Consider the following 12,669-nt stretch of genomic DNA (forward strand, 5'->3'; position numbering starts at 1 on the left):
CGTGTCTGGCTGATGCTCAGCTCAGCCAGCTTGTCTGAACAAAAAGCTTGTTGAATGTTGCATGTTTTGTTGGTTTGTTGCCTGTTTCGATCGCTTCATTATCGCTTCTTCGTTTCGTCTCATTCCTTCGAACAACGCATTCGTAAAACCTTAGAACTGCTTGGGTAGTTTTTTGCATCTTTTCTCACAGCAAAGCAGCATTTTTCACGATGTGTTCATCTCAGTTCCCGAAACATCGGATCCACCTGCGTGTAAACCACACACACAAAGACACACACTTTCACGAACACACACACACACACAAACACACCTCATTCACAGTTTGTTTCGCATTTCCTAACTCTAATTTTCAATTTCGCGTTCGCTTCCGAAAGAGCGTCGACTCGGATGCCGCCTCGCTGAACCTCAACTCGACGGAGAACGACGCCCCGGAGGTGGAAACGTCGAGCGAGATCATGGCCGACGACAACAAGCCGACCAACTCGAACGACGAAAGCTGGACCGACGTAAATCTGAACGACGATGGACCACCGGACGGCGGTACCATCGTACCGAGCAGCAAATCCCTGATGCGAGGTGTGGCCGTTACGGACTCGGCGTCTTCGGCGGTCGTCGTCGGAGCAGGAGGACAATTGCCCGAGGCGATCGGTTCCGGGCCCGGCGGTGATCATGGCGGCGGTGGAAAGCTCGAAACCGATATTTCGGTCGTTCGCGTTCCGGACAACTATCAGTCGTCTTCGACGGTGGCCCGTGGCCGTCCGGAAGATTTGAACCTCAAGGCACCCTTCGTTGGGCAGATTCCGATGGCGATTTCATCGCGAGAGGCAAGCTTAACGCAGAAGTTGGAGATCGCACTGGGACCGGTTTGTCCTTTGTTGCGTGAAATTATGGTTGACTTTGCTCCGTTCCTTTCGAAGACGTTGGTCGGTTCGCACGGGCAGGAGCTGCTGATGGAGGGGAAAGGTTTGACTACGTTTAAAAATAGTCATTCGGTCGTGGAGTTGGTGATGCTGCTGTGCTCGCAGGAGTGGCAGAATAGTCTGCAGAAGCACGCCGGGTTGGCGTTCATTGAACTGATCAACGAGGGTCGACTGCTGTCGCACGCCATGAAGGATCACATCGTGCGGGTTGCCAACGAGGCGGAGTTCATTCTGAACCGAATGCGAGCTGATGATGTGCTCAAGCATGCCGACTTCGAGTCGCAGTGTGCGCAAACGTTGCTTGAGCGACGCGAGGAGGAACGGATGTGCGATCATCTGATCACGGCAGCCAGGAGGCGGGATAATGTTATCGCTAGTCGGTTGCTGGAGAAGGTTAGGAATATAATGGGTAATCGGCATGGTGCGTGGGGTGACAGCAGTACGGGGTATCAGAAGCATATTTTCTGGAAGCTGGATGCTTGGGAGGATGATGCGAGACGTAGAAAACGAATGGTGCAGAATCCACGGGGTTCCAGCCATCCGCAGGCTACGCTCAAAGCTTCGCTGGAGAATGGTGGAAACGAGGAAGCTCGCGAGGCTGCACGGGATGAAATCTACTCGCAAATTGCCGTTCCACGTTCGCAGCAGCCCGATTTGCTCGATGACTCTGAGTTGTTGATCGAAGATCGCGAGCTCGATCTGGACCTTACTGGGCCGGTCAACATCAGCACCAAGGCAAAACTGATCGCCCCGGGGCTGGTTGCTCCGGGAACAATGTCAATTACTTCCACCGAGATGTACTTCGAAGTGGACGAGGAAAGTGCCGAATTCCAGGGCATCGATCAGGAAGTTCTGAAGTACTGCGATCACCTGCACGGAAAGTGGTACTTCTCCGAGATCAGAGCCATTTTCTCTCGTCGCTATCTGCTGCAGAATGTTGCGCTGGAGATTTTCCTCGCTAGCCGAACCTCGATCTTGTTTGCCTTCCCGGATCAGCACACCGTTAAGAAGGTGATCAAAGCACTACCTCGCGTTGGTGTTGGTATTAAGTACGGAATTCCGCAAACTCGTCGAGCGTCCATGATGTCCCCGCGGCAGTTGATGCGTAACTCCAACATGACGCAGAAGTGGCAACGGCGGGAAATTTCCAACTTTGAGTACCTTATGTTCCTGAACACGATCGCCGGACGGACGTACAACGATCTGAACCAATATCCGGTGTTCCCTTGGGTTCTCACAAACTACGAATCGCGCGAGTTGGACCTCAGTCAGCCGTCCAACTATCGTGATCTGTCGAAACCGATCGGTGCGTTGAATCCCTCTCGACGGGAGTACTTCGAAGAACGCTATGAAAGTTGGGACACCCCCGGCATTCCCCCGTTCCACTACGGAACTCACTATTCCACATCGGCATTCGTACTTAACTGGCTGATCCGCATCGAGCCTTTCACGGCAATGTTCCTAGCGCTGCAAGGCGGTAAGTTCGATCACGCAGATCGACTGTTCTCGTCAATCTCCCTCTCCTGGAAGAACTGCCAACGTGACACGTCCGACGTTAAGGAACTGATCCCAGAATGGTACTTCCTACCGGAGATGTTCTACAATTCCTCCGACTACCGCCTGGGACAGCGCGAGGACGGTAAAACCGTCGGAGACGTCGAGCTTCCCCCATGGGCCAAAACTCCGGAGGAGTTCGTCCGCATCAACCGCATGGCTTTGGAGTCGGAATTCGTATCCTGCCAGCTCCACCAGTGGATCGACCTCATCTTCGGCTACAAACAGCGCGGTCCGGAAGCGATGCGTGCCACCAACGTGTTCTACTATCTAACCTACGAGGGTAGCGTCGATTTGGATACGATCACCGACGCGGTCACGCGTGAAGCGATCGAAAACCAAATCAAAAACTTCGGCCAAACACCAAGCCTGCTGCTGATGGAACCCCACCCGCCGCGGAGTTCCGCCATGCACCTGTCGCCGATGATGTTCAACACCATGCCGGACGACGTCTGCATGTCGCTCAAGTTCCATCTCAACTCACCGATCATACACATCTCGGCCAATACGTATCCGCAGCTGCCGCTGCCCTCGGTGGTAACCGTCACCGCCGGGCATCAGTTCGCGGTGAACCGCTGGAACTGCCAGTACACGGCCAGCATTCAGAGTCCAAGCTACGCCGAATCGTCGCAGAACGTCAACGCAAATCTACCGCTAACGATGGACCCACTACTATGTAAGTCCTTGTCCCTCAACCAACCCTAGATAGTAGGTACTAAACAGTCCGCCCTTTCTTCCACAGCTCAAATCAATGGCCACAACAGCAACAGCCAGCAGCAGAACCGGCGCCATCTCGGGGACAACTTCAGCCAGAAGCTGCGCATCAAGTCGAACTGCTACGTAACGACGGTCGACAGCCGGTTTCTGATTGCGTGCGGTTTCTGGGACAACAGCTTCCGGGTGTTCTCGACCGAGACGGCCAAGATCGTGCAGATCATCTTCGGCCACTTCGACGTGGTAACGTGCCTGTCCCGGTCGGAGTGCAACATCACGTCCGACTGCTACATTGCGTCCGGTTCGGCCGACTGTACCATCCTGCTGTGGCACTGGAACGCACGCACGCAGAGCATCGTCGGCGAGGGAGAGGTGAGTTGGATCGTGGTTTTCAATGTTTCGATTAGGGTTCTAATTCGGTGCTGTTTCCCGTCTGCGTAGATTCCGACACCCCGAGCGACGCTAACGGGACACGAAACGTCCGTTACTTCGGTTGTGATAAGCGCCGAGCTGGGCTTGGTGGTTTCCGGATCGATCAGTAAGTATACGAACGAACGAACGAACGAAGTTCGATTCAGAACTCGAAATAATTGACTGTTATTCGTTACGCAGATGGTCCCGTGCTGGTGCATACCACTTTTGGGGATCTGTTGCGCTCGCTGGAAGCGCCGAAAGATTTCATCTCGCCGGAGAATATAACTCTTTCTCGGGAGGGTTTCATTGTTGTGAACTACGATGATGGTAATGTGGCTGCCTATACCATCAACGGCAAGTTGTTGCGGCATGAGTCGCACAACGATAACCTACAGGTAAGAAGCTAGAGAGTGATTAAGTTCCCTTTTTGATTGATTGCTGATTTTCCTGATTCGTTTTTAGTGCATGTTGCTGTCCCGCGATGGCGAATATCTGATGACGGCCGGTAACAAAGGAATCGTCGAGGTTTGGCGAACCTTCAATCTTGCTCCGCTATACGCGTTCCCAGCCTGCAACAGCGGAATCCGTTCGTTGGCGTTGACGCACGATCAAAAGTAAGTACTAGAGATAAGGTTTGGGTGCTGTATTCGTATTGCTAATCCAAAGGGTCTAGCGCAGTACCCGAAGTATTCAAAACATTTCTTTTATCTGGAGTAATTGTAGAGGCTGGACACTTTACAGGGAAAGCCTTTCCCTGTAAGAGTTTCTTTTTTTGGTCTGGTCATCTGTAATCAAATGTCCTATTGTGAATGAAGTTACATCATTTATGTTATATCGTTAATGAAACTGTCAGTCGAGAATTCGGAAATGATGCCTGACGGATTTAATTTCCGCCTCCCAAATTCCTCCCAAACGGGGTGAACCCGTTGTGCATGATTTGATGAAATATTTGTTTTCAATTGACAATAAAATATGCCTATATTTATTCTCTTTACCGTTAGAAGAACCTTTGGGCCATGTTAGCCAAGTTTCTCATTCTTATAATTCGTACTGGATTAATTCTCTCTAGGGCACGAAATTCAATCAGCCGGGTTGCACTCGGACGAAATATATTTCCACAAAAATGTTCTATGTGTCTCCGTATTTCAGCCATTCCGTTAATTGCGGAAATCCTCCAATATACCGTTGGAGTGCAGACTCTACCCATTGAAAAATAATAGTAGAGTCTCTCCAAAAGGCAACACATTCTAAAGCATCTGCAATCATCATCTCTGAAAACAACTTGTACTAATTTTATTTTTTAACCAAACTTTTCTGCCTTCGTTAGTCGCACAACAAACCAAACGCGGTGCATTGGTCTTTGGGTTGGTTCCAAAGGGTACGGCAGTTTTCAATTTAAACGACCCTTATCTGTGGAAAAAGTAGATAAATTGCGTAAAACTAATTCCAGTATAAAATCCAACTTCAAAGCAAAACGGTTTCGAAGGTTTTCGAAGAAAAACAAAGAAAAAATTGTACAAACGAGTTAGAGAAAAAAAAACGCGTGAGAAAAAAATAATCTGGCATAAGAAAAAGAAAAAAACGTGACAGATTGGAAGGGAAACGCTTCATGAAACAGAACAAAAAGTGGAAAAAATGAAAACGAAAGAGAAAACAATGATAACAGAGAAAAAAACGAGGGGAGACTGGAATGGAAAACATGGAGAACGGAAAAAAATTAGAGAATAGAAGGAACAGCCGTAAAGAAAACGAGAAATAAAACAAACGGGACCAAAAAAGACAAAAATGGGATAGGCAAGGAAAAAAAGAGAAAGAGAAAATACGGAAACCGGAGAATGGAGGAACGAGAATAGAAAAGTGGGAAAAACGGGACAGGAAACGAAATAAAAGAGGAAAAAAAATTAAAACAGACAACAAAACATAAGAGGAAGAACGGATTAGCATTAAACGAACGAAAACGGAGTAGAAAAGGAGTTAAAAAGACGAAAACCACGGGACCACGGGAGAAATACGGGACCGATAAAAAGAAAAACGACGAAACGGGATAGAAAATGACAATGAACGTGACAGGAAAAGAGGAGAAATGGGCTTGAAAACGAAACGAAAAACAAAAAGACGAAACACGGAATAACTAGGACTCCGAAAAAGAGCTAAAAATGGGACAAGAAAGAAAAAAGAGAAAAATAACAGAGAAAAAAAAGCGTGCTGAAAAAAAGAAAAAAACGGGGGAGAGAGAGAAGAGCAAGGAACGGAAAACAAGAGAGACTAAAAGAAAAAAGAAATGCAACGAGAAAGAAAAGAAAAGAAAACCGCTAGGAAAAACGAGGTAAACGGGAAAACGCGGTCAAACGGAATGTAAATGGAGAAATACGGGGCAAAAACGTCAAAATGGGACAGGCAACGAGGAAAGGAAACAAGAAAAAAGAAAAACGTGAGATAAACAAGAAATACCGGAGGAGGAAAGATAAAACGGTAGCCAAAAGCAGAATAAAAAGGCAGAAGGATGGAAAAATGATGCATCAACAGGTGGAAAACGGAACAGAGAAAGGCAAAAAACGAAAAGAAAATGAGTTAGAAAAATACGAAAACTGGAAACGAAAGAAAAGTAAAAAAGAAGAGAAAATACTGAAAACGGAAGAGATAGCAACAAGAAATTAGTGCAGAGCATGAGGAAAAACAGAATTGAAAATAGGAAAAAATGGAACAGAAAACGAAGAAAAACGGGACGGGCGGGAACTGTTTGGAAGTGAGAGCAAAAACCAAATAAACGGTACAGGAAAGGAGAAAAATGAAACAAAAAGAGGAAAAACGGGACTGGAAAAGAGAAAAATCTATACCTATAAAGAAGGATTTCTGTATGTCTGTCCGTATGTTCCTTATAGAATCGAAAACTACTGAACCAATCGGCATGAAAATATGCATGTAGAGGTTTTTTGGGGCCAGGAAAGGTTTTAGTAATGGTTAGAAACCTCTCCCCCACTAAGAGGGGGGGCTCCCATACAAATGAAACACAAATTTCTGCATAACTCGACAACTAATCAAGCAAATAGAACAAAATTTGGCATGTGAAGGTTTTCGAGGGCAAGAATATTTTCTATAGTAAATTAGGACCCCTTCCCACTTTAAGAGGGGGGGCTCCTGTACCAAAGAAACACAATTTTCCTCATAACTCGAGAACTGGTGTTTTTGGAGACAAAATTTTTTTCTATGATGAACTGGGACCCCTCCTCACTTTAGGAGAGGGGGACTCCTATACAAATGAAATACAAATTTCCTCATAACTCGAGAGCTAATCAAGCAAATAAAACCAAATTTGGCATGTGAAAATTTCCGAGGGCAAGAATATTTTCTATGGTGAATTAGGACCCCTCCCAACTTTAAGAGGGGGGGGGCTCCTATACAAACGAAATACAAATTTCCTCATAAATCGAGAACTAATCAAGCAAATGGAACAAAATTTGGCACGTGGGTGTTTTTGGAGACAACATTTTTTTCTATGATGAATTGGGACCCCTCCCAACTTTAGGAAGGGGGGCTCCTATACAAATGAAATGCAAATTTCTTCGTAACTCGAGAATTAATCAAGCAAATGAAACCGAATTTGGCATATAAAAGTTTTCTAGGGCATGAATATTTTCTATGGTGAATTAGAACCCCTCCCCACTTTAAGAGGGGGGGCTCCTATACAAACGAAATACAAATTTCCTCATAACTCGAGAACTAATCAAGCAAATGGAACCAAATTTGACACGTGGGTGTTTTTGGAGACAACAATTTTTTCTATGATGAATTGGGACCCCTCCCAACTTTAAGAGGGAGTGCTTTTACACAAATAAAATACAAATTTCCTCATAATTCGAGAACTAATCAAGCAAATGGAACCATATTTGGCATGTGGGTGTTTTTGGAGGCAACCATTTTTTCTATGATGAATTAGGACCCCTTACCTTTTTAAGAGGGGGGGCTCTCATACAAACGAAATACAAATTTCCTCATAACTCGAGAACTAATCAAGCAAATGGAACCAAATTTATCATGTGGGTGTTTTTGTAGGCAAGAATATTTTCCATGGTGAATTGAGACCCCTCTCTTCTTTAGAAAGCGAGTTATGGCCCATCTCCCCTTTAAGAGGGTGGGCTTCCATTCAAATGAAATGCAAATTTTCTCTTATCTCGAGAACTAATCAATCAAATGGAACCAAATTTGGCATGTGGGAGTTTTAGATGGCAGAAATTTTTTCTATGGTGAATTACGACCCCTTCCTCTTTTAAGAGGGGAGCTCCCTTATGAAATTCAAATTTCCTTATAACTTGAGAACTAATCAAGCAAATGGAACCAAATTTGGCATGTGGGAGATTTTGGAGTCTTGAATTTATTTTACGATAGTTAGAGACCTCTCACCCCTGTGGTAGGGGGATATGGACTCTCATACAAATAAAACAGAAATTTTTGCGAAACTCAAAAACTAATCGAACTCGAGAAATTCGAGACTCTTCCATAAAACATTAGTCAATACAAGACCACAAAAACTATCTATAGTAACACTAGATCATTCAAGACGAGACGGTCGCGAGTGTTGCCGGTGACCCGCCGTCGGAAGCGCCGCCCACTGGGGGGCTTGCAAAACTCGAGATTGTGACAAAGATCATCCGAGATTCGTGATTTATGTACAACACACGTTAATTTGTGGCAATACGAAGTTTGTCGGGTCAGCTAGTGAAATATAAAGGAAGTGAACGTGTATGAAAATAAGACGTAAAATGTAAATTTTAATTTCTAGTAAAATTGTGTGTCTAATTTACATGCGTCTTCTCGAACAACGCATAGAATATCTACTTCGCGGCATCGGCTTTCCCATTTTTGGTCAATGCACTTCTTAAGTGGCTGTGGCCTCTACATTCACCCTCCGCAGCTCATTGGTCAGAATGCCTACGCGTGCTGATTGGATTGAAAGTCGATGGTATGACATAGTTGGTCATCTTCTAACACCAGCGTAATGTTCCATAAGGAGTACACAGATTTTGCACTTCTATAGGGACCAATTATAGTTACCCACATTTTCAATCACTAGTTCGTGCACCATTTTGCAATATTCAAAAATTGTGAAAACTAACAATTTTCAACGTGCTCTGTGCACTGAATCCACTCTTATTCACCAGCAGTCACTGGGCCCATAACCTACCGTTTTACTGAGAAGAGTCAGGGAATCGTGAGGAACGTGCTTCTCGCACCGCAAATGCTAATATCTGATGAATACTTGAAAATCCATCGTTGTGCATTACCCAATTGAAGTTAAAACAGTTCAACGCAAGCGCTGACAACTAAAGCAGACGCTGCCTTGAAGTATACGAATAGCTGATGCATCTGCAAGTTTGCACTGATATACGGGAAAGACGGTTTTCTAAAGCATTCTCTGCTTTCGGAGCAAAATGTATGCGTGATTTTTATATAAGGATTTACGGAGAATTCTGTCTCGATAATTACTATAGTAGAGGTGATGGCCTTTCTTATAAATAGGTTTTAGTTCGTTCCTGACCTTTGTGCCGTTATTCGAAACACCCTCACCGTTCTACAGCTCTTTGTAAGTTCGTATTTGCACGTCTTACAGAAGTGATACGGATACTGAAACAGAAGTTTATCTTCTAAGCTGCTGCTGACCTGATTACGCTATTCTGGAAGTTACTTACTTAATTGGCCTTACGTCTTATGACAAGGCGTATTCTGAATAATCTGAGCAGGTCACTAAGCCTACGTTACTCTCCAGTAAAGTTTTTGATATGATCAGGGCTTCGACCGATCCTTTTTTTCTACCGCAGTCACACCAACGCGCATTCAAGTTCACACCGTCCGTTTCGAGGTGGAATACGAACGCTATGCATAACACAACTGGCAGTTTGCGCAGTCAAACGCCGATTGCACGCAGCAGAACGAACGCGCTCTAAAGCTTTTTGACATTTTCGTTTCGATCAAGTTGCCTTCGCCGTTTGGAGCAGCGAATGACTGCAAAACAGTCAAATGACTGGCAATCACCACGCTAACGAAAAGCAACAGCACAATCGTATGATTCAATACTACAAAAAAACAACCACTACATGCGCATGGAAGAAGTCGGTCGGACTCCGTCCAATACAAACGAATAATTTGCTTGCGTCGGACCGACGTCCGGGTGACAAACTATTACTGTGAGCAGCCGATTTGGAGGCAAAAAGAGAAACGAAAAAATACGTCACGTCATGTTGTAAGACGGCAGCAACGCAAGCGGCAGATTGACTGGATTCAAAAAACAGTCAAATGATCGTTCAAAAAGCGGAGTTTGAATGCGGAAAGTTCGCATTCACGGCAGTCACATTCAACTTGCGATCCCTTTTCAAGCCCTGCATATGATCACACACGGTCGTGCCGAGTTTGCTATGGCTTGAATGGTAAAGCCAGTTGCTAGATCTATGTATGCTGCTTTTGTGACCAGGCACCATTTCACTGGACGGCGTCAGCCGCTGTAGATTAATGCTAACGCAGTACGTGGATCCTCGGCAAATGATGACAAATTTGCAAAAAGCCACCGAAAAATTAACAATAAAAAATAAAACAATTGTAAAAAATGAACAAATGACAAAAATACGATAGAACAAACTCCAAAACAGTAACAAAAAAACACGACGAAAAATGACAAAAAGATATTTAAAAAGCGTCAAAAAGGTTTGGCAAAAAATACGACGAAAGATGACAAATACACTGCATCAAGACGACGAAATGGAAGTAAAAAGATGACATTTTTGTCATATCGATGCTGTCAAGAGAACGACGAAAAGACGAAAAATAAATAAAAGACGATGAAAAAATGACGAAAAACACGCCAAAACAGCACCAACAAAAATGACGATAACGGAAAAAGCCACCGAAAAAGCAATAAAGAAACAACAATAAGATGACGAAAAGACGACGAAGAGACGGCGACGAAAATATGATGCAAAGATGACGAGCAGGCAAAAAGATGATATAAAAAGAGACAAATGATGGCAAAAATACGATGAAAAGATACCAAAAAAGCTCCGGAGCAGTAACAAAAAAAGGTCAAATCAAGACAATGCAAAACGACAAAATGGCTATAAATAGACGCAAAAAATGTGATGAAGAGACGATAAAAGAACGGTAAAACAGCGACAAAAAACGATTAAAATGCTTCAAAAAGGCGACAAGAAAACAGACGACAAAAAGATGGCGAACATACGATGAAAAGACGATGAAAAAACAGTAAAAATGAAACAATGTTCTTGTCTGAATAACAGAAGTGAGAAAAAAACAGCAAAAACGGTGGAATGACGACAGAAAACGGTGAATAAATAGTAAAAAAAACAACGCAAACAATAAAAAGCTGCCGAAATTTTGTCACTTTTTAGCCAAAACCAAAGGTTAAAAAAACGATAGGCAGACAACGGTAATATCACAAAAATACGAAGCAGACAAAGAAAAGACATCGAAACAGTGGTAAAAAATAACACGAGAAAAAAAAATATAAAAATTCATAAAATTCAACGAGAAAATGACGAATATGCGACAGAAAGACTACATAATGCCAATTAAAAGATACCCAAACAGTTACAAAAAAGACGACAAAAGCGGCAAACAGCCGTCGAAAAGGCAATAAACACCCTTGAAAACAGATGCCAAAAAATGAACCAATGACGAAAATAAGACGATGGCATAAAGGAAATAAAAATACAATGACGACAGAGAGATCACAAAAAGACGAGGAATACAAAGAAAATACAATTAAAATATGACAAAAAACGGCGAAACAGTTGCAAAAACAACGGGGCGACGAAAAACATCGCCACAAAAAAGCGAAAACGAAATCAGCGACGAAAAAGAACAAAACAACATGACAAAAAGCGGCTTTGAAAGCGTAAAGAGCCAACAAAATATGCAAAACGGACTGCGAATATACCGAAAGACGACGAAAGAACTATCAAAAGACAGTAAAAGCACAACTGTTTTGTTTTCTTGTAAACCAACAAAAAGACGTAAAAAGGTGACGAAAATACAACAGAAGACAATGAAAAGAAAAATAACCAAAATGACGACGAAAAGACGTCAGTACAGCAACAAAAAAGCTAACAAAATCGTCAAAAAACGGCGTAAAATTGACAAAACAGTGCCAAAAACGGTGTTTTGAAAAAACAACGCATAAACGACGGAAATGACATGAAAATACGACAAAGATGACGAAAAGACGCGAAAACAGCGATAACAAACAATAAAAACACGATAGCATTTAAAATCGTAAAGACACGACAAAATATGCAACAGAATCCGAAAAAAATTACGAAATTTCTATCGATTGAAAGCAAAATGATAATGAAAAGACGCCAATAGTGCTTCAAAAAAGGCAAAATGTCGTTCACAACAAAAAACAACAAACAGAGAAAACACGACAAAAAAAATCATCCAATAAGCGATAAAATGTGCAAAAAAAGCAACAAATTTGGGACTGAAAGACGACGAACGAATGACGAAACGACAGTAAAGAACAGCATTTTGGTTGTCTTTTTTATACATATGCCACAAGGAACGCATTGGGTTAAAAGGTCACTGCGACAGTCGTCTTAATGATCGTCAAAATGAAGGTGACAAAACAACAAACAAAAAAGACGACAAAAACGGTAGAAAAGACGCGTCGAAAAATGCAAAAAAAAGGTGTTCAACAAATGACAAACCGACATCGAAAATGTGATGTAAAGATGGCGAAAAGGTCAGGAAAAGACGACAAAACTACGACAGAGAGATAACAAAAAAAAAATACGGCGAAAAAGCGTGAAAAAAAACAACAAAAACATATCGAAAAGACGACATGACAGAACGACGAAAAGACAACAAATAGACGACAAAAACACGCTGAATAGGCGGCGAAAAGATGACGAAAAGTGATGACAAATAGGCATAAGGTTGATGCAAATTATAGACGAAAGATGACAAAAATAGGACGAAAAGTCGCTGAAAAAACGCCAAAGAAGTGTCAAAACTGTCAAGAGACGTTCAAGATGAAAAGACTCAAAATAGATGCAGAAAA

The 12,669-nt window shown here is 43.2% G+C and overlaps 1 protein-coding gene across 4 annotated transcripts in view; it reads left to right on the forward strand.

Moving 5' to 3' along the window:
• Nucleotides 1-12,669, forward strand: part of LOC128732471 (neurobeachin) — a 306,950-nt gene that overhangs the window by 283,508 nt on the left and 10,773 nt on the right. For all 4 annotated transcript variants that reach the window (XM_053825722.1, XM_053825724.1, XM_053825723.1 and 1 more), the window contains 5 exons: nucleotides 375-3,150; nucleotides 3,217-3,560; nucleotides 3,630-3,726; nucleotides 3,801-3,997; nucleotides 4,065-4,216. In XM_053825722.1, coding sequence (XP_053681697.1) covers nucleotides 375-3,150; nucleotides 3,217-3,560; nucleotides 3,630-3,726; nucleotides 3,801-3,997; nucleotides 4,065-4,216 — 3,566 coding nt within the window. The remainder of the gene's footprint in view (nucleotides 1-374; nucleotides 3,151-3,216; nucleotides 3,561-3,629; nucleotides 3,727-3,800; nucleotides 3,998-4,064; nucleotides 4,217-12,669) is intronic.

This window comes from Sabethes cyaneus, chromosome 1, assembly GCF_943734655.1.
Source record: "Sabethes cyaneus chromosome 1, idSabCyanKW18_F2, whole genome shotgun sequence".
Classification (NCBI taxonomy): domain Eukaryota; kingdom Metazoa; phylum Arthropoda; class Insecta; order Diptera; family Culicidae; genus Sabethes; species Sabethes cyaneus.